Raw genomic sequence first — 23,087 nt, 5'->3', positions numbered from 1 at the left:
AATTTTTTTTTGAAAAGTAGTGTACATTTGTATATACATTTAGTCATTTAGCAGGTACATTTATCTAAATAAAGAACATTAAGAAACATTGCAAGCAATTTATGGTAAAACAGCCAATATTTCTCTACGTACCACCAATGGCAAGTTTTAAGTGCAAGCTAAAGTAGTACAGAGGCTGGACATTAAAATATAGGAGAGCAAAAGAAAGAAGTACCTTGGATTATGGTTGTGGTTTAACTTAAGTGCTCACAAAAGTTGTGTGCTTTTAGGTGTTTCTTGTGATGGTCTCAGTCGATTGGGTGGAGGTTGGAAACTCGTTCTACCATGGAGTAAAGTTTCTGGAAAGCCACTTTCACACACTCAAGTTGGGAAAGGACATTTGTGAGGGAGGGAGCTGTTTCAGTGCCCGTCTTGAAACAACAATGTTGATGCTATAAAACAACACTGGATGACCAGCGAGATGTGGGAAGCAACATATTATGTATTTATTTATTTATACAATACCCCCAGCTTCCTGACTGTCCTGGTTGGCTTTAGTGTTGTAAAATCCAGAAGTTGTCAACTGATGGGGTGGCTGGAATGGAGCTTTTGGGTCATCATGTGTCCAGAACTAGTATTCCAGATATTCCAGCTGTTGATATTGTTGGTCTGTGACAAGGCACAAGGAACATGTAAAAGCCAAAAAGTGATATGAAAAGCAATTACAACATACATTTATATTGCCATTCTTTAAAGACACAACAAGTGTATTTATATAATTGTTGTTCAGTTATACCACATATGATTTCTGTTTGTGTGTAGTATCTTGCTTTAAAGTATGTGAATGACCATGCCTTTTCACTTCACAAAGAAGTGATTTCGACAGTTTGTTTCACTTGAGTAAAAGGCCACTGAATACTGGCCTTGATGAACTTGATTACTACAAAGTTATCTTCTTCTAAAAATGTATGTCAGCTTATGTGGAAGCTTTATTTGGATCTTTTATAGGTTACTCAAGAAGACAGAAAGGCAAGTGTCTTTGGAGTATAAATCGTGTTCTCCAGAACACCACTTCACCTTTGAGCCAACCCCTAAAAATATTTTCTTAGCTTCTGTGCAGTCTTACAGTGCTCTGTGCACTCACTGACTCTACTTGGTAAATTGTGCACTTAAAGCAAATGCAATATCACAAGGCCGACACTTACTTGGATCGCAAACTCCCCCACACATTGACAGTGTCCTTTAGTATCAAGGGCAAACTGTGGTTCTTTCTGTGAAGGCCACACATTGCCACAACTGTACAGCAGCAAAAATGAAACCTTGTCTAAAGATTCTGCCTCTCTTGGTTTGAAACTTGCTCTGAAACTTGCTCAGCTGCACCCTCACTTACGAACTCAAGATCTGGTCTCCTATGCACTACTTCAAACAAATACTCTTCCCCTGCCTCAGTGCTTCTCAACTGTGGGATTAAATGCAAGAACATTGGAATCAGAGTAGCTCAGTGAAGCTCAGGGCTCTAGCTGTCGCCCATGTTGGTTAATCCAGGGCAATGTGACAACGCAGAGTGTCCCAATGTAATTGAGGAGTTGTTGCATTTGTGTAGTTTTGACTGGCTCAGCACTGCTGTTGAAAGCATAGGTCTATTGACGGTGACATAAGCCAGCAACAGTTAATTAACTTTTTCATAAAGTAAAGCTCGCAGCTGGATTAGAGGACTCTCTTCAATATAAAGTTTCTCTTATTTGTTTTAGGTCACAGAGGGATTGAGCCCGAGGAGCCTTGCAGCTATGTGACTTAAACCATACTGGAGTGGATGATAGACACAAGCACACTTTCTCATTGGAAGCTTTTTTTGGACATGTCGCAATTCCATTAAAAAAAACTTGATTCTTTTTCTCAATGTCAGAAAAAAATGGCAAGCTATTACATTTGAAGGAAGGTCGAAATTTCAATTATTACAATAGGTACAGTGAATATTTCTCTCTTTTTGAAGAGAGGGTGGAAAGGACGAGATACAGTAGACTTCAGCATTAATGTAACTTTTCATTCAACCATGCCAATAAGCCATATCCATTCTTAATGTAACATTTAATGTCAAATAATAATCTATGTCTGTAATATCCAATATGTCAAAATGAAAGAACAAAAATCATACTTGACGTTTTTAGATCCATGAGGGAGCAGAGCATGCAAATACACCCTGGCTAGTGGTGACGGCACAGAAACACAGGCCACAAACAAAACATTTGCATTTATTTCTTATGATACATACTGCAGCTCATGTCCAAATGTTTGTCTTACTCTGTACATACATTTGAATATGGTTCCAGGCCCTGGATTCTATCTTGTACTTGCCTTTTGTACTTGAAAATATATTGTAATTCTTTTGCAGTATTAATATTTGAATGTTTCTGACAAAAACTGGTTAGTTCGTTTATTTCTTAAAGGTCAATGAAAATAGTTCCAAAATAAGCCAAAGCAAACACACAGCAATGCACAGACTGAAGTCCGGTCTGGAGTATTTTATGTGAGTGGAATGGCGCGACAGATTGTCCCTCTCTGCCCAAAGCACCCTGTGCCCTCGATCCACTCCATGTTTTTCAGTTACTCTCCGTAAGAGAAACCCTGGTCCAAGCGATCATAAGAATAGAAAAATATAAAAGATTGAACTTTTAACTACCTGCTCCTCTTCGCTATAGGACAAAAATACACATCTCTATTTTCATTGCAAGAAAGAAAATGCCAGCGCTCTGACATTAAAAAAAAAGAGTGCTTCTCACTCAAGGCAAATCCGCTTCCTCTCAGCACCGCACACACTGAACAGTGACAAGCGGACTGATAAAAACAATGAAACATCCCTGTGCTGCATCTGAAACTGAAGGCAGTTGCCTGGCTGTCCAGTCATTCACTTCCCAGGCAGTGTTTTGTGTATAAAGGCATCGCTTATGGAAAATGGTTTCAGACAGGCTTCCAAAGCACCTCGTAATAGTCAAAAACAAGTGAGCTGCAGAGAAACCCAAGGTAATATTTAGTAGGTACCGGATTTTTCTAGGTATATGTCAGGTATAGATATACACACACATTCGAATTTACACATTTATAAATAACACATAAATACACTCTCAGAAACAAAAGCTGTCACCTTTTTAAAAGGTACTAATATGTACACTGTGTACTGTACACACACACACAGGTTTGTTTTTATGGTTTATGGGGACTCTCCATAGGCGTAATGGTTTTTATACTGTACAAACCGTATTTTCTATTGCCCTACACCAACCCTACCCCTAAACCTACCCCTCACAGGAAACTTTGTGCATTTTTAGATTTTCAAAAAAACTAATTCTGAATTATTTATAAGCCCTTTGAATGACGGGGACACTGAAAATGTCCTCATAAATCACCTTCTCGTTGTAATACATATGTCATACCCATGTTATTATACACATTTGTGTCCTCATAAACCACATAAACATGCACACACACACACACACACACACACACACACACACACAGACAAGTCTTATAACCAGTGAAATGATTTAATTCAATATATTCATTTTATGGTAACAATACTTTAATTCAATAAAGTCATTTTATGGTAATAATGCTTTGTTTTAAACCTTTGTCATCTGACAGTTGACGAGAATTAAATGAGAATTGTTTTCATTGTTTCAAATCATAGATACAATTTAGGTATGCCAAATTGTTTTTATTAAATAGCTTGACAAATGTAAGTTCTTCGACCCACATCTCAAGAACACAGAATCATCTTGACGAGGTTTTAATTTGGTCCCTCTCTGCACGTTTTGGCCCCTCGGTGCCCCCCCTAGAATCCTACAATCTCCCCTGCACCTTGGATACGCTGACTGACATCGGCACCTCCCCTCAGTGCAACGTTTCCCTGATGAGCTATGCTCCTGTAGCACACTAACAGAGTCTTGTCCATTTTGTCAGCCACTTTCACTAGAGACAATAAGTTGCACGTAACCACTGTTTTCCCAGAGTTTGTAGGGACTGAGGCTCCCGAGGCATGCTTCACGGATGGCCGACAGTGTTGTGGTCCCTTTGTGAGTCTCTCCACAGTGCTCTCCTCTGGCTGAGGTTCGTTGCAGCTGTGGCTTCTCAATAGGGCTTATTGTAGACGCGCGGAGTGTGAGCGAGCAGCGCAGTGATTGAGCGGAACGGAGGGAAAGACGCCTGTAGTGCAGGGATGCTCCTGTTTCCTTCACTCACTCGGGGAGAGCGCGTCTAGAGCGGCTGCGACGTGACGGAATCCTTCTGCATTTTCACAAGAACGTTCACAATTTACAAACACGCTAAGGACCAGGAGGAAAAGGTGAGTCTGGTTTATGCAGTGTTTGCTGAGGTGCAATAACGTACGGAATGAGTGTAGGCTATTTGCGGTGCACGTTTACATATTAGGAAGCTACAAAATCATATTATAGCAATCTAAGAGTTGAGAAATGGCAATAGGCTATTGTGATATTATTTTTATTCATTAATTTGATGTATTTTAGATTTTTCAGAAATGATCATTTTAATATAACGTAGCCTACTTGCGTTAAAGTATGTCATACGATACAAGGGAAAGATACATTTGAAATAAAAGAAAAATAATACAATTGAATATAAAGTTAATAAACATATTCACCTGCTATGCACTTTCAGATATTGTCGAACCGCTCTGAAAGTTTCTCTCACTGCCTGTGATGTTTTAATATTCAGTGCTTTTCCCTCAGGAGCATCTGTGATGTTCAAAAGTTAAGGTCTGGCAGTCAGCATATTAATCGAGTCGCTACTAAGTACAATTTCTCAGTCCTAAGAGCAATGCTTGGGACCTTGCCAGGGACTCGCATTTGTGATGCAAATATTGTCGTCTGTAGTGTGACTGTTAAAGACTTTTTGATGTGAAAATGCATCATTGAGAGTAAGAGGTTTTTGTTTTTTGTGTATAGTAGTGTTATGCCAAAACAAGTGCGGATATCACAAGTACAGAGGTGCAGATTTTCATCACACCTCCGTATCGATATCAAATACCTTCCTGTCGGGACGCCACTGCAATGCCAACAACAGCACTGAAGCTCGTAGTAGAAACTTCGCTTGCAATGAGACGTGAGCAGCCGCTAGGTGGCGCTTTGAGTGAACTGTGAGGGCCAACTTGATGTGGCTCACATCCAAAAATTAATTGTGGTTTTAGGTGTGTGTGTTTTTCAATGTGAAGTGATTTTCAGTATTATTTGTGGAATATGTTTAGCTCTTGTGTTGTTGCTTAATTGTTACTATTGCTTATTTCCTGATTTAACATCTGGTTGGAGCCTATTTGCACTTCAGTTTGTGCCCATGCATAAACAGGGCTGTTGTCAGGGAGGGATGACCAAGAATGTTGTCCTGTAATATGGAGGTCCTAGTAAGATTTTATATGGTGTAGACTATGGCTGTCTTGTTGTTTTTTTGGGCCCCAAGGAAATATATGAAAATGGGACCCACTGTAAAAATACAGTGTAAAAATAAAGTAAAAATAGTAGTTTTAGATATGACTTGGTAGTTTTGCCAAGTCATGTTGTCACTGAAAAAAAATTGGTGTAGAATTTTCATTTAGAAATTGCTAGTAAATTTCATCATAATTTTTATATAGAAACAACAAGTAAAACATTAAATTAAACATGGAATTTTGAAGTAGAAAGACTAAAACAGTATTTCTTGTAAAATGTACTTCAGTAATCTTTGTTTTATTTTCAACTTAAAAAAAAATTCCAGATAAGAAGTACAATAGGCCCACCCATAAACATTTTGTCCCAGGCCTTTCGAATTTAAGTGACAGATTTGTGCATAAACAAAGAACTTATTACAAAAATATTATATGAACAGGGTTTTTTGGTGAAGCGTGTAGTGAAACTTTGTAAGAAAATAGTATTTTAATATATTATAAATGTATTCTTTATTAGAATTTTTCATCTTTCATGCTCATAAGCAGTCATTTCCAGCCCAGATCCTTGCGTAATCTTGTCGTAGTCACCCTCAAGAGTCTGCACAGCGAAGGGCAGCCATAATAAGAAGGCCATATGCTACCAGTCCGCACTGTGCTGTGTTTGATGTCCAGATGCCAGGAGCCTTGCCTTGCTCTGTGTTGGAGCATACTGTCCCTGGTGAGTGCCACAATCGCTCTTGCACCGCAGGGGGGCTATGACTAAAGAGTGTGTTGAGATGGGTTTTTGGAGCTGAATCTCTGGCTGTGGCTGTGGGCGCTCTCTCACAGGGCGGTCTGCGCTGAAGCCTCAGCTCCTTTCGTCAGATGGCATGGGGGGCTAATGAGACTTCATCATCCTGTCCCAGACCATTTGGGCGATCTGTGCTGAACACAAAGTCCGGGGCCTCAGCCAAGCCTGACAGCGAGCAGATTCGGGCGGGGGATAATGTTAGTGGGGGGCTGGAAAGAGAAGAGGAACAAATATAGTACACTGATAGCATGGCATATAGCTACCATGTAATGAACAATAAATCGGTTTTTAGACATGATCCATTGTTTGACTACTGTAAAATAATTAGTGAAAAATCGAATGAAACCATAAAGGGTTTGTGAGGGATCCCAATGCAAAACACACACAGATTTTAACAGTCAAGTCAAATTTTTTAATATAGTGCTAATACAGATTGTTTCAAAGCAGCTTCACATTAATAAACAGGACAATAACAGTATTAATGTTGCAAAATTCATAGATTATGAAACAAATTCAACTTTAGCTGTAAAGGAGCTCTACAGAAGGTGATAGAGTGCAACTGTCAGATTTCAGAAGTAAAAACTCCATTTGTGTTCTCCATAGGGAAACAGATTTTGAATCATAACCTTTGAAGACAGACCTTTTGTGAGCTCCAAGGTGGTTAAAGCTGCATTCCATAACTTTATTTTGGTTACAAATTATCTAAAATCAATTATTGAGCAAGTACGGTACATAACCAGTGTTCAAAGCTATCTCCTTACCTTAGCCTGATTCACAACGGTAAGCTTGTAATAATGTTACCTAATTTGAGTGGTTGAAGTCGTTCATCTTTCTTTCATTACATCACGTCTGTATACAGAAGAAGGAGTCCTGGCTAGTAGCTTGTAACCTCTTCTGGAATAATTACACTTGTCATTTTAGAACTTCTAAAGAACATTACATTGTTTTTGAGGTTAAAAGAACAATTTCTTTTGATGACGTTCAAATGATATGACAATTAGAGATTAGACTGTATAGAAATTGAAATATATATAGTTCAGTCATTAAACTCTAGATGGCGCATTCTGATAGGGTGTTAACATAACTGATGATATTCAGAGAGTTAAACGACTTGGCACAAGCTGATTGGTTCATGCTGCATATGCAGCCAATGAGCTTACTGCCTTGCATTTATATGGCTGGCTAGCATTCACTTGAGATTCCTGCAGCATGCTTTCAGAGTTCTCTGAAACCCTCCACCTTCCCCAGCTCCATCTGTATAGATCTGCTACGGGGTTATTTTATATGCTATTTGTGCAGCAGCAGTATGTCTTAAATACTCATGGCACCGTATCGCCATATGCATTGGCAGTAGCAAGTTCCTGTACTTGCTTGCAGCAGCAGCAATACTCTACAACTACAGCAATAACCAACAGCAGCCGCAATTCAGCAGCAGCGTAGCAGATCTGTTCTGCCAAGACCAAATACATTAACATTGTCATATCCATCACCATGCTAAAATGTTCAAAGAGTTGTCATGATTGAACTACAGATAACAATGCACGCTAAATACACATAGTCATGCAATGTTGGTGTTGTTAACAACAACAATTTGAGAACAAAGTATAACAGTAATAATATTTTGCACAATTTGACATGATCTGAGCTAACTTTGCGATTTAATCACCATTGGTAGCACGATTTATTGTAAAACTTTCTTTTCTTCAGTTGGTCAGAACAAAACTGCCAGACATGTTACTTACTTGTTCAGATGACGTTTTCTGGTGAAACTTCTTATTTTGGACATACTGCCAAGATGTAGTATCTGTAATTCTGAAGTACAGTGAATATCCACACTGGTGCATTGACTGACAGCCCACATATACACCTCAAAACATTCAATTAATCCGCACTGAGGAGCCGTGCCAGTGCACACCCACGTAAAGAAGATAATTCAGCAAATAACTGCAATTGCAGGTTTCAAACAGAGATAACGACAAAGAGGCAAAAAAAATTGGGCTGTCAAGTGATTGATTGTTATTATTATTATTTTTTAATCTAATTAATTACATAATGTGCCAATTAATTAATCAAAATAATCTAAAATTAATAAGATTAATTAATTAACATGCACATCATGTGTCGATTAATTAAAGATAAAGTTGTTATTAAAAATAAGTTATTTTGATAATTTTACAAAAAAAACACTGCATCGACATTACAAAAAGTATAGCTTTAGAAAGAAATATAAGTAGCTTTAGAAAGAAATATTTTAATTCAACATACACAAATACAAATATATAGGCTTGTGAAATATCAACTTATTTTTAAAAAGAAACAACACTCTAAATATAAAACTAAAAGCACCAGTAGGTGGTGACAAATCCCTGTCTTAATAATTCAATTCAATTCAAGTAAATTCAGTTCAAGTTTATTTGTATAGCACTTTTCACGATACAAATCATTGCAACGCAACTTTACAGAAATAAGTGAATGATTCAGTCATTCATTCAATCGATTCGTTCAAACGGCTGATTCATTCTTTATGAATGGCTCACTGAATCATTGATTCAGTCGATTAATTTAAAAACATGGATTCTGTGTGTTGATCAGAGATGCACAACAGTTCTCCTTATTTTTGTTGGCGAAATTACTGACAATGTGTTTAAAATTTAATTATTCACACCTTATCTTAATTTTTACTGTAGGTAAAAAAATGTATGTAACCTATTTTTGTCTTTCTAAATGCCAATGATGATTCTGAAAGAAAACACGCAGTGTTTGTTATAGTAACACGTGTAACTTTCAAGCGCATCTGACTAACATTACCACACGCTTGTATTTTAGCGTTGCTGTTAATGTTGTGGTTATTTTAGCAAATTGTTTGCTCCATAAATTCAGTTCAACAGCATTAAGTTGAAGAGGGTAAACTTTATCTCTCGACTGAATCTGCACATGCATTTCAGGACAGGTGTTGTTGCTCCATCCAAGCAATAAATGCATGTCTTTGAATGAGCGCTGTATAGTGTATTCTTCAACCACTCAGGTAATGTCAGTAAGACCCATTTCAGGGGCTGCCAAAATTACATGTTTAAAATCAGTCAGAGTTATAGAAATACATATTATTATTTACAAGTAAATCTCCATATTATGCGTAGGCTAGCCTATTTCTATATGACCCCCCCCTACATCTAGTTTTGCCATCCATCAGGGGGGATTAAGTCTTCTTTAGGGGGGTCAGATCCCCCCAGCCCCCCCCAATTCGCACCCTGGCTTTGATCAATAGTATATGCTTTTGTGGAAACCATCTGTTTGAACAAAATTCATGGCGAAAAACAACATTTCCCATGATGCTATATAGAAAATCGGAGAGTTGTGAAGGAAACTGTGCCAAAAGAGCTCTGCAGGGAAAACTCACTCCCATGAAGCACAATAAATGTCCTAATTGCTCTCCCAAAATACTTAAACATTTGTATGTATGCATATTTCACAATAATCTTCAAATGTATTGTTTCTATAGATGCGATCAGCAACTTTAAATGAATCGTTTTATATTTCTCCATTCTTTTTAATTTGATTGTCATTCGCAGTGCTTCATAGGATTGTAGTTTTTCCATCACTAAAGCTGTTAAGTACACAGCCGTGTATCTTTGTATTTTTATATGGTTTTCAAATACTTTTTTGTGTCAAATAAAAGTCTATAATGTGATTCACCTTTTAGCTGGTTAGCTTGGTTAATAGACTCTATGGAAAAAATGTATGGGAAAAATACAAATCAGAGCAAATGCTGCTGAAAAGTGGGTAGGCAGTAATGCACTCTATAGTGCATCAGTTCATCAGTTATAAATTGAGTTAAATTCAGCTATTACCAACTCTAGAGAAGGCAATAGTGTCATTATACAGCTCAAGTCAGTTCAATGTTGATTCAATTCAGTTCACTAACTGTGTAATTGTTGCAAATGATCTGAGACTGTGACATGCTGCCCTCACATTAATTTCTGAAAAATCAGATGGTATTTCTTTGTGTGTTATGTTGTAACTTCCTATATATTTTTTCCTTATAGGCTGGAACCTAAGCAATTTGGGCACATTTGAAAAATGCTATGTCATGCAAACATGTCCTGAGATATTGCTTCAGACGCATCGCATTAAAACAATCCCAGGGCTTGTTTCCTATGTCCTTGCTTGACGAGTTTTAATGCAAGCTTGATAAATGATCCATATCACCTTCCAGCTCTCTTTATTAGCCTGCGCTATGCTATAAGCATACCACACTCAAAGCTCTTTTTATTTAGCAGTGGTGTCATGTAGCACTTCAATGAAACTTTTCGAGGTCGGAGATAATTGAGACGTGTAGCGGATTATTTTGCCATAACTGTGTTTTCTTGATACCCGTCAGCCATTTTTGAAAACTTTTGTTGAATCTACTCAGTCAAACACATAGAGATCTAATCAGTCGCTAAGCACTTGTAATTCCCCTATAAAGTGAAGCTTATGATGGAGATTACAGGCTTTAGATGAGACTTTCCCCCACTGAGGGGTCCTGGCACTGTGGTCTTCTGAAGCAAAGCGCAAGACATTCTGTTCTCCTCCAGCAGCACTGGCGCTTTTGAGCTTGGAGGGAATACAAGGAGGGAATGGATTCCCTGAGGGATGCTTTGTGATTTACTCTTCTGTTCACCTTTAGAGCCTTAGCTTCACGTATGCTATTATTTAGCACAGTTACAGCATCTGTCATATAGCTTTAATGTCTCAGATGTGTTTAACACCTTTTATTTAAACCCTATATTACCATCAACATTTTTTAATAATGCTAATGCTTTAACACTTTCAAATAGCGTCATTGTTTGAAGCCCTTCTGAACCTGCATGAACTATCTTAGTAAATCTTATGAACATGCTGCGATAATTGCGAGGTTTCGAATGCCATGGACTCTAAACCCAATATGGGAGTTGTTCTGTCTGTAAAGCGTAGGTCAGATCTCATCTTTTCTCGGACAACGAGGGATTTCCGTGGAGATTTCGACATCCTCTTCAACATCAAAATAAGCTGTTGGGCCGTGAATCCTGCTGCTGTGGGTTTGAACTGCTGGAAGGACAGATTTCTCCAGAGAACGTATACATGTGCTCTATCCAAATCCTTTTTGAACAATTTTTTCCAGACTTGTAAGTGTTTGACTTTAAAAGGATGTTAGAAACACCTAAAAGGCTCTCTTGGACCGAGAAGCTCCAGGGACCCCTTAGGAGAAATTTGTGCATGGAATTTTGTCACTTCAACTTAGAGCGCACACTTTTAAATTGTAGTTCTCCATTGCAATTTGGAGCATGAGGGTTTTTATACACTATAACAAATCCAGTGTCACTTACATAACGCACTTTTATGGTGTGGTGAGGCTTTGTAGTTCTTTGTAGCAGCTCTTAAGCTAGAGGTTGTAGGTTCAAACCCCAGATGGGGCCATTCACGAGCAACTGCCATTGTGCTCTAGAGCAAAGTGCTTAACCAACCCTGGTGTGAGTTTCAGACAGTACAAAAATACCATAAGTCACATTGGATTGGAAAGAGACTGGAAAATAACTACTAAGGAACAATTTATTAGCATTCTTGGGATATACTGTATGATGATGACAAGCTGTGGGCCAATGACATGATGCTATTTTTATTTGTCTGGAACTATTAATTCTTTATTACAAAAACAAATTGTACAAATACAATTGCAAATTGTACAAATGCAGTTCATACATACATACCGGATACACAACAGCACTTCTATGAATTTCCAAATATATATACGTGTGTTTGTGTGTGTGTGTATGTATGTACTGTATGTATGTACAGCTGCCCTCATAACATAATGAAGAAAAAGGCTCATTAAAACAGATTCTTGTAGCTTGGCATAAGCTTTCGTTATTTCTTTAAAAATGAAGAACAATTCTTATCTGCTTATTAATATTTATTAACATTTTTACAACAAGGCATGGATAGTTTAAGCTATGAAATAGGATGTTAATTTATTACTTTTGTTTAAAAAAAAAGTCAACTCAATATATGTATAATATATTAAAATCTTTCATTTATTTATTCATGCATTCATTCATTCATTCATTTATTTTTTGGTATACTGAAAATGATTTAGATGTCTACACTTGTTTTCAAGAAATACAGAAAATATGTTATTGAATTTTACTTGATGGTTAGACCACAACATTATTAGTCATTAAAACTTTTTTCTTGACAATGGTCTAAAGGTTTTTCAAAACCAAATAAAACCATCATGTATACAAAGTACATGTGTTTGAAACTGAATTTCTTTGGACACTTTTATTTGACATTGACCCATATGCTGTCTTGCATAAGCCAAGTATGATAATGGAGCTACTCTTTCCTTTGTTGGAACTTGAGATGGTACATATTTGCTTTATTTCTCCAAACCTTTGCATTGGAGCTCTACCCTTCTCCCTCTGTCTGTTTCCCCCTCCCTTCCTTCTTCCCTTCAGTCCTAAAGATTAATGTGCTCCACTTTCAGCAGCGCTGTCAAATACCCATCCAAAGGAAAGAGCTGCATGTCCGTTTTGCTCACCTGTAGCGCTCTGCCTGCACCTGCATCTCAGATGGCAACCTCTGAAATGCCAAAAGTCATGTTGTCTTAATCTGGGGTTCAAATGTGAAGTAGTATTATAAAAATGACAGTAAATCAAACCTGCATCTGTGCTGACAGACTCTCTTTTTGTTTATTTCTTTGACTCTTTTCGCTCTCTCTGATTTTCTTCAACCTCTCCCCCTGATGTCTGTTCTCACCACAGGTTTGAGAGCTTCAGCTACAATCATCGTTCATTCCTGTGGTCTTTCCCATCAATCACCGGTCAGACGGTCTGCTCTATCCCGCTACCCACGCCAGTGCTGAGGGTGGTGCACAATTTCCCAGGAGCCACCTTATAGCCTCAAGATCTTTGGTGCCTGTTCAGTACGGAGGAGTGTATTTTTTATTTCCTTCTTTTTTTTTACGTTCATCCTTTAATCCAAATGATGCACATAGGCTCTGCAGTGTGGACTGGACTCACTGCAATGACTATGTCACTGTTAGCCCAGTGGGACGTGGGCTGCTGGGGGATGACTCTGAACTCTATCCCGCTTCGCCCGGCTTCCCCCAGGCCCTTCAGAGCTAGTGTGGGTGCATCCCTTCAAAGACACAAGCGCAACTGGGTGTGGAACCAATTCTTCGTCCTGGAGGAGTACACGGGAGATGACCCTCTTTATGTTGGAAAGGTAAAGTGAAATTGCTCTGATATTTTATTTGTATCAAGTGCACTGAGGTCATTTATTATGACAAATAGGGCTGAGTGAAAAAAGGGAAACACATAAAGGGAAACATACGATAAATCAGTTTTTAAAAATGTTAAAAAATCATGTTTTTTTTATTTTTATCCTGCATTCCAATTAATATCAATCAAACTGCACTTGGGTTGTTTTGATTAAATAATAATCTAAACAATACAGCTAACTAACACAATAAAACAATAAAAACATGATTTAAGAAAATTAATAAAAACGGAGTTATCTGTTTTTGCAAATAAACTCTTCATATAAATGTAGGAATTATCAAAAGGCTGAGAAATATATGAAAACATTGAGTTGAGTTCAACTCAATATTATAATACTGTAATAGTTTTCATCCTTTTGATGATGTTTGTTGATATATATATCTCACCCAGACCTAATGACATGTACATTTTCTATACTAAAACCTTGGCTTGCTGTGCTTGCTGTCATGATGTGGTGTTAGATCCTGCTTATGATTTGATCACAAGTGGTCAGATAAGACACGCTGCAATTGATACTAAAACAACCTACCATTCAAAAGATTGTTTAATGTTTTTGAAAGAAGTCTCTTATACTCACCAAGGCTGCATTTATTTGATGCAAAAATACAGTAAAAACATCAATATTGTGAAATATTATTATAATTTAAAATATGTTTTCTATTTTATTATATTTTAAGATGCAATTTATTCCTGTGATGGCAAAGCTGAATTTTCAGCAGCCATTTCTCTAGTCTTCAGAGTCACATGATCCTTCAGAAATCATTCTAATGCTGATTTGCGGCTCAAAAGCATTTCTTATTATTGTCAATCTTGAAAATAGTTGTGCTGCCTAATATTTTTGTGGGAACCATGAGGCTTTTTTTACAAAAATGATTATTTGATGAATATTAATTCAAAAGCATTTTTTGAAATATAAATATTTTGTTAGAAATGTCTTCACTGTCACTTTTGATCCACATAATGCATCCTTTCTGAATTAATTTCTTTCAGAAAAAAATACTATAGTTTATTATAATTTTATGTATTTTATTTAGATAAAAATGACTATCTCTACACTTTTGAATGGTGGTGTCCATCTCATTTGACCACTTTTGGTCAGATATAGTGTGATCACATTTTCGATCACCTTTGAATGTAGTTGGATTTAGCACTGACCCGTTCAGTGCTGCCACTCCCTATACGCAGAGTATGCAGTTTGCGTAGGGCACCAACTCCCAGGGGGGCACCATCCCAGTTGCTCAAAAATAAAACTTGACACGCCATTCCCCCATCCGCGCTCGCGACCGCTCGCACCTCATGTTTGCAGCTGAATGCAAATGATCATAATTGATGGATGGACAACTATGCCCATGACATCAGAAAGACTGCAATCAGGGGCACAACAATACAATCCTGCTTAGGGCACCTATTTGGCCAGCAGCGGCCCTGGACCCATTTCAAACAAATCACCTGAAATGAATCTGAATACCAGGTCTAAACAGGGTCTTAGATCTCATCCAGTGGTTGCCTGTTAACTGAGCTGACATGTTTATTTAGATAATGTACTTGGGGCGCCCAGAAGCCACTAGAGCTGTCCAGTCACTCAGACTTATTTCTCTGGAGTGTCTGGCAAAGTCTTGTGCCTCAGCCGCACATGATTGCCGTTCCTGTAAAACATGTGATGCTGATTAAACATGACTAGCTATTGTGCATAGAATTGCCATACAGGGACCTTGCTAATAATTTTCATTTGAAAGAAGTCATATAATAAGGAATCCAATTATCCTTGATCTTTTGATATATGTGCTATGAAGATATACTCTAACAGAAAACGCTTCTCTTTAGTCCATAAAAAAACATTTATTGAAATTGGAAGAGTAGAAAAGCTGCAAAGGCGGCATGTTGAATGCATCGACATATCAAAGTGAGCGAGAAAACTTGCCATTAAAAACTGAAATATGATGTTATGAATATAAAATGTAAACACTTTTGATTGTCACATTTGCTGAACTGATGTTTTGAAATAGCAGTGTTGTTTCAGCCAATTAGAAAGTGTTCCTTTTCGTTAATGCCAAGTGAAATCACAAAATTGGCCTGCATATTTCCTACATGTGAATATTTGAATCAGTAATATAACATTACTCTTAGGCTATTTTAAAATCTTTGTCTGATATTCATTTTCAGACACTTCAAATGAAGGCACGGGAGAATGGAGGATGATGTATTCTGTCCAATCAATCTGGGCTTTTAAAGTGTTTTAGCCATCAATTCTCCTCACATTAATGCCAGTGTGAGGTGAACGTGTAGATTGATGCTCTGTTTGATCAAATCTGTTTGGCATGTGGATGATCATGTGTTTAATGAATATCACATGTAGCGTTTGATCAGACCTCTTTGATACAATGTGGATTTTATAATCATACTTTGAGCTACAGTATAAATGAGCCACACAAAGAGGGGAAAAAAGTATTGTCACAATAGGAAGCATCTTTTCTTTTATGTATTGGCTCCAGTCTGCTAGAAATGTGATTGCTTCATACGCACAGGCTTGTAAGTAGTTAGCTTGATGCTAAACGCAAAGACAGCCAAACACTTTCCCGTTTTAAAGATAATGAGCCTGATACTCCAGCATGCCACCTGCTTTACTATCCTTGGCTTTTACAATACATTATCTCTCAGCCACTACATCTCTCTCTCACACACACACACACACACACACACACACACACACACACACACACATCTCTACCATCACACACTCAAACCCTGACAGCCAGGTTGAACCTTATTAGATTTTGGCTCATCTCCAATTCACTCTAGCCGGAGGGATCCGGGCAAAAGAGAAGTGACTGAACACAAATGTTTCCCCCGCACTGAATGATGATCAGCGGAGTAATGTACAGTATGGGGTGGCCTATCTCTCTATCTTCCCATAGGAAAGAAAAGCTGCAAATGAAATCTCTCAAAGCTCTCAGATGTTTCGCCTGGACTGTAAAGAGATTTTTATTTCTCAGATTAATTTCAGAGAAAAAAGCCTTAATTTCATAGCTTTAAACTCTTGTTATATGTCAATATCTGACAGATTTGTGACTTCCTTTAATTCCTTTTATTTTAAGGAATTCTAGAAGAAACATCTGAGACAAAGTTCATTAGGCAGAACTGAGAACTCCATTAAGAGCAACCTCTGAGCAATAACATTTTCCTCTTGGTTTCTCTTTTAAATTTCTTTATCTTTTGAATCTCAAGTGCTGAATGTATTCTGTATGATGGTCATTGGCTGACTGCTTGTTCTTCTTTCTTGGCTTTTATGTAGACATCCATCCTTTGATCACTAGTGAGCATGAAAGATGGCCTTATTCATCAGGATAAGGGTAGCATAATACAGACATAAAAGACAGGGTCCTCACAAACAACTTACCATGAGATCTTATTGACCATTTTCATATTCTCTTTCTTTTTATGCTTATGCCCCTTTTCGTGGTATTAACAGCAAAACAATAAAGATATGAGTAGTGGTTGACCGAGATGGGGTTTTTCATGACTGATGCTGATATCCAGGGGGCAGGAAAGCTGATATGTTGATTTATATTTACATATTTTATGTTAATACTAGGGCTGTCAACGTTAACACGTTAACGCATGCGATTATTTTTACAATCCATAATGCGTTAAAATAATTTAACGCAAAATTGTCTTTACTGTGTGTGAAGCAGGGGTTGAACGACTTCTGATTTTTTGAAGTCGACTTTTATGTGATGAAAGTCGAGTCGAAGTCGAGTCGAAGTCGACTAGTCGCTGGTGGTAATAAGTCTGAAGCTGTGATAAACACCTTGTGCACAGCTATGGCAAATGACACAGCGCTGCCCACATGGCTGTTGCTCCTATAACAGCTCTTTTATCAGTTCATTTGTCTTTGGGTCGTTATATTTCTCACAGATTTCTGCTCGTTCTAAATCAGATACAGATAAAGTAGCACAGTAAAGATTACATTAATATGAATGCATTAGTGAGAGCGATTGCGTGTGTGAATTAATTCTACCTGGCAGCGTCTCTTTACTAGTAGTGAAGCTGTGGAATTGAGTTATTAAGAAATATATGCTTGAACTTTTCAGTTTCTAAGCTATTTTACTGAGAAATCACAGAACAGTGTTGACAATACATTTCCGGGCTGAATGACTCTGTGCGCGTGATGTACACGCTACTGTCTGAAGCCTATGTGTGTGCGTTACCGTGCAGCAGCGCATTAGATTAGAATGGCGATTAATTTACCTGTACAATAAGCTGTTTAAAATGTGCATTCTTCTGTTCAATTTCGAGCATCCAGTAATATAATCACACATGTCTTGTGGAGTGCTTTCAGAGTATGCATTTATTTGTCATTTGAACTGTTTGGAAACTGAGCGTAAATGTGGATGTCCTTCAAAGATTTCTTATCCTGTTGCGCCCTCTATAGGACCAGCGACTAGTCGACGTCAAGCTTAAAGCATTGAAGTCGACTAGTCGGTGCAACCCCTAGTGTGAAGTACAGACTGAACGGATTGTCAACACATCCCAGCGCTGTATGGTCAGATGAGACGCAAAACTACGTTTTCTCGACTGGATAACCAGTCGTGCTAGTAAAGTTTTGATGGATGAAGACTGCAATCAAGGTAAAGACGATTGCGGTGGTGTACAGGAGTCGTTCAGTAAGCATGCGTGAGTCAGTTATAATAATGCGTGTATGAGTGCTCTTGACGCACTGATCGCACATTGTATTTATGCACAGGCACAGACATTTCCATACATTCACGTTGTTTCCACACACATTCACAATAATTGATTTGTCATGTGTATGTTGCTGTGTTTAGTTATACTGAATGGATCCGTGTACTGTAGTAGATATATGTGTAACGGAGGGAACACAGGAAGCGTGCGGATCCATCTGCAAGGCTTTATTCGCAAGAGACATGGTCAAAAACAGGCATAGGTCAGACAATGGCAAACAGGTATATTGATGGCAAGGCAAGAGGGATAATCCAGGTACAAGGTAAAGGTCCAGGCAGGGGCGAACAGTATCCAATTAGGCGAGAGTCAAGTGATAATCCAGGTACACAGGCAGTGATCAGAACACGGGGAAACAGACAAGGCAAGATGATGAAAACAAGGAAAAACAAGACACTAGGTTTGGTAAGGCAGCTAACACTAGGGGAGTGGAAAAACGCTAGACAATACGCGGCGATCTGAACAGGAACTGAGTGGGTGTTAAATAGAGTGAGTAATGGCTCTCAGGTGAGCGTGTAATTAGTGAAGGCTGTGTGATCAGTGAATTCAGCTGTGTAAGTGCAATGGATGATGGGAACTGTAGTCCGGAGTGACATGTACCAGAGTCAATGTAATGGTAGAGTGACCTCTATTGGTTGGCCGGAAGGCCACGGACCAGATTCGTGACAATATGCAGTCAGCAGGCAGTTGGTTTAGGTTTTTTTTGGCATCACCATGTGGTCCTGTTCGGTATCGCAACTTGACTTCTCTAAAATGTAAAAAAGCTCTTTGCTGTTGCACTGTACATACTATAAAATTCAGATTGTTTTCCTTTCATATGTGCTTATATGGGCTCCTTATATCATTTGGTTCTTTGGTGTCCTTTTGGAGTTTCTAAGTGTCCTTTTTTGGAAAGACATCTAAATTTATCTTGAAAAAAGCTTGCAGATTTTTGACAATCACCCTTCAATTTTTGGTTTACTTTGCTGGATATAGCAAATGAGGACAAAATAAACATTTGAAACAAGATAAATGGTCTATGCTTAATTTCATGAAGTGTGCGATTAATCGAGATTAATCATAGAAAAAGAGTGTGATTAATTAGATAAAAAATTTTAATCTATTGACATCCCCAGTTAATACATATTTTATTAATTGTAATTAAATTATGATATGTACACAAAGTTGCTGAATGAGCTCATATTTTACATAATTTAATTTTAAAATATTTTAATATAAATAAAATAGCCAATAAATAAAATAAAATCTATATTATTTTAAGAATATACCCTACTAGACAAAATTACCAATTAGTTACATCTCAAAATCTCATTTATTCAGCAAGAACTTGGCATTATATTGACCAAAAGTGACATTAAAGTTTCTAATATTACTAAAGATACAATTCTAATTCAAATAAATGCTGTTCTTTTAAAATTTCTATTCATCAAAGAATCCTGCCAAAAAGTATCACAGTTTCCACAAAAATGTTAAGAAGCACAGCTGTTTTCAACATTGATAATAATAAGAAATGTTTCTTACCAAATCAGCATATTAGAATGATTCTAAAGGATCATGTGACACTGAAGACTGGAGTAATGGCTGCTGAAAATTCACTCTTGTCATCACAGGAATAAATTACTCTTTAAAATACATTTTACGGTAACATTTTGCAGTTTTACTAGTTTTACTCTATTTTTTTATTAAATAAATGCAAATAAATGCCTTGTTGAGCATAACTGAATTCTTTCAAAAACATAATACATTTTACTGACCCCAAACATTTGAACAGTAGTTTATAGATACTAGTGTTTATGTACCACATTTACACAATTGAATAGCTGTCATATTCTTGAGGTTTTTGCTAGCCAAGGTCTAGTTTTGAGGCAAGTAGAAGAGCAAGAGATGAAGTTTGGGACCTAAACCTTTTGTCTATGTTCAACACACAGTTTTTTGCATATTGCAAAAACATATCATGAAAATGTTACATACAAGGTAGATATTTACACTGGTAGGCATAAATTGTGTGTGGATTATTCTGACCTTTTGACCCTGCCCTAACAGTGAGCAGAGACTAAACCCTGTCAGCAACAGTTGGTTTGGTGATACCATAAACCTCTAACAACCTCATTTTTATGTTCATGCAGAAAGTTGAAAGATGCAGAATGCTCTCATATACATGAGACAAACACACTTTCCAGGCAGAAATTTGAGACTCCAGGCTGATTGAAGGACTTTGATGCTTCCAGAGAGTAAAAGAGAAGAACCCTTTGAAGCAATTTTCACATCACTGATCTCCATCATATACACAATCTTGTCATTTACATCATTGTTTTTTTTTTGGCTTCAAACACTCTTTGCAGGAAACATAAGAAACCTTTAATTTCCGTCTCTAATCAACACTTGAAATAACATTTTCTGCTCTTGGTTTTATGCTTTATCGATTGTCTCTCACTTGCAATTCATGCTTTTTTTGTTACTCTGAACAAAGAGCAGAGAAGCGAACAGAGAGGCTTATTCTCAACCAAACATGCAGTCGAACATACCGAAGACCAATCTGCCCACCCGTTATTATCTGCAAAATTATACCAGAATGAATTTAATGAATATGTCTTTGCCATCTTGATATCGTACCATCAGCGACTGGGATTATTGCCCATGGTGACCTCTTTGCAGCCTGATGAATATGGATATGATAGGTCCATCTTGAATAAAATGCTCAAACGAGAGGGATGTCAAAGAGAGCGCGATGAATAATGCATATCCGTGTCTCCGGGGTGAGTTCAGTAATATCAACAATTATTAGAAATGACCCCAGTGTCTCCACTGAAAGTACACATTCATTATAGCACTTCCATGCGAGTTCACTTTGGAATAAGCATAAACAAGTGTCCGATGTCATTAATAGTTCCGTCGCACTAAGTTACCTGGACTTGTATCCCGCTATGCAATTAAAAGTCTCGCCTCTGGTTCAGAATCACAGGAATGCATTTCTGATAATCCGCCATACTGTATCAAGGCCTCTCAGCTGCTTGCTGTCCTCCCATTCCTGTATTTGAGCTTCATAAGGTGAGCAGGGCCCGTCGGTTTGAATCCCTCAGCTGGGCGTTGAATGTCCGATCAGATTCTGCCTATATTCACTGAGTGCGCCAGAGAAAAAGGCTTTGAATTCAGCCTTAATTGGGGGGGATCCTTTGATGGTGCAGTCTGTGTAATAGCACAAGGGGGGGGGAGAGCATTCCCAGGCCGGCTTCCGTCGCAGCCCATTTGCATTTCCTTTTTCCTTGCCTGCCAAAAACAACTCGTAGCTCACCTTCTAAATGCGCACTTAATGAGAAGCAGACCAGGAGTGCCGCCATAACCCCGCGGTGAGGATGAGATCCACATTTCTCTCCCCTTCTGGCCACCGGGAAGCTTTTCGTCAGCCAGGCTGAGCAATTTAAACGCGCCCTCCGACGCGCCCGCCCTCCCACCACATCAATGATTTGCGCAAACTGAATTAAACAAAATGAAACAGAAGAGAAAGAGCTCTTTTCATGTTGCGGATCAAGAAGCGTTCCCCAAATCCTCTTTGGAGTGATTTCTAACATATGCTGGGTAATTAAATGCAGTGCTGGAGAAGATGGGCTGCTTTTCATGTGCTTCCAGTCCGTACTGGTTCATGCCATGGCCATTTGTCATCAGTGCAGATGAAAGTCATTGGGTTGGCAGTCACGGCCCGGGCTCTGGTGCCAACCTTGCAAATGCGTGTACATGTGCGCGCATATACGCTCGCTGAGTGCGGGCTTGCACCTGAATGCCCACAAATGGAGATGGTGAAGAAAGTGAATCATGTCTTTTCAGATAATTAAGGCTGAGGGCATTGAGGGTGTCTAGTCACAGAGGCACTTTTTAATAGGATCCGGCAGAGTCTTTCTCATATGGCGAGTGATATGAGCTGACACCACTGAATCTAATGACAGGGAATAAGGAATCCTCTACAATAAGGCAGAGATGTGGCTCGCACTTCCTCGGTGAAGAGCAGCTCAGCAACACAATAAAATACCATTTGCATTTATATAGCACTCTGCAGGTGTTGATTCAGGTGAAATATTACACAGGGGAAGAATCCCACACCACGAGAGCGTATTGAAAGGCACTGGCAAATAGATCCAGTATGTAAAAAGCTATCACGTACAAATGACTGCCTTTCCTCACAGATTCAGTCGTTTGCCTTTATTATAGAGCGGATTTTAGCCCGGCTCTTGATTACCCGGGGTGGTAAAATGGTTTTAAAAGCAAAGGAAAATGACACTGGAAAGCGCTACATCACTTGAGCCTGGAACAGGGAAGACAATGGGCGTCCCGGCTCTGTCGTTAGCCGTTAGAAGTCACAAACAAAAAGCATTGACGTACGAACGGCTCCAGAATGCCAAGCTGGGTTTCTTTCACCTATAAACGGTGAGCCAAGGGTATCTCTAAGGCAAATGTCGTTTTAATGAGACTGTGTGGGTCTATGCTTATGTGCTTACGCAGCAATTAATGACAGCTGACAAACTTGTAACATGCCTCACTTCAGTCCTTTATGCTAGAGGTTTGTGTTAAGAGCTTTTCGTGTGAACACGAATCAAAGTTTGGTTTAGTTGGTTGGTGTGAATGCTGTTTTCTTAATCTAAATGAGTCCCAGTGATTTTTTTTTATTATTGATTGATGCAGACTATCATTTGCACCTGATTTTGTAGGGTAGGGACAAAAACAAATCATACTCACAATGTTAATATTTTATTTCAAACATAAGTGCAGATACTATTAATATTGCATATTTTGACAAAACATTTGACAGTGAAACACTGAAAAATAACACTGAATATACCACCCCCCCCCCCCCCCC

The 23,087-nt window shown here is 38.3% G+C and overlaps 1 protein-coding gene across 1 annotated transcript in view; it reads left to right on the top strand.

Annotated features, from left to right (window-relative positions):
- Positions 1 to 4,017: 4,017 nt before the first annotated feature.
- cdh7a (cadherin 7a) overlaps positions 4,018 to 23,087 on the top strand; it is a 60,613-nt gene continuing 41,543 nt past the window's right edge. Inside the window, exons 1-2 of the mRNA XM_016271409.1 lie at positions 4,018 to 4,318; positions 12,980 to 13,442. Coding sequence (XP_016126895.1) covers positions 13,200 to 13,442 — 243 coding nt within the window. The 5' untranslated portion in view covers positions 4,018 to 4,318; positions 12,980 to 13,199. The remainder of the gene's footprint in view (positions 4,319 to 12,979; positions 13,443 to 23,087) is intronic.

Source organism: Sinocyclocheilus grahami, unplaced genomic scaffold (genome assembly GCF_001515645.1).
Source record: "Sinocyclocheilus grahami isolate Dianchi unplaced genomic scaffold, SAMN03320097.WGS_v1.1 scaffold5.1, whole genome shotgun sequence".
NCBI lineage: Eukaryota > Metazoa > Chordata > Actinopteri > Cypriniformes > Cyprinidae > Sinocyclocheilus > Sinocyclocheilus grahami.
This window is presented reverse-complemented; position numbering and strand designations above follow the sequence as displayed.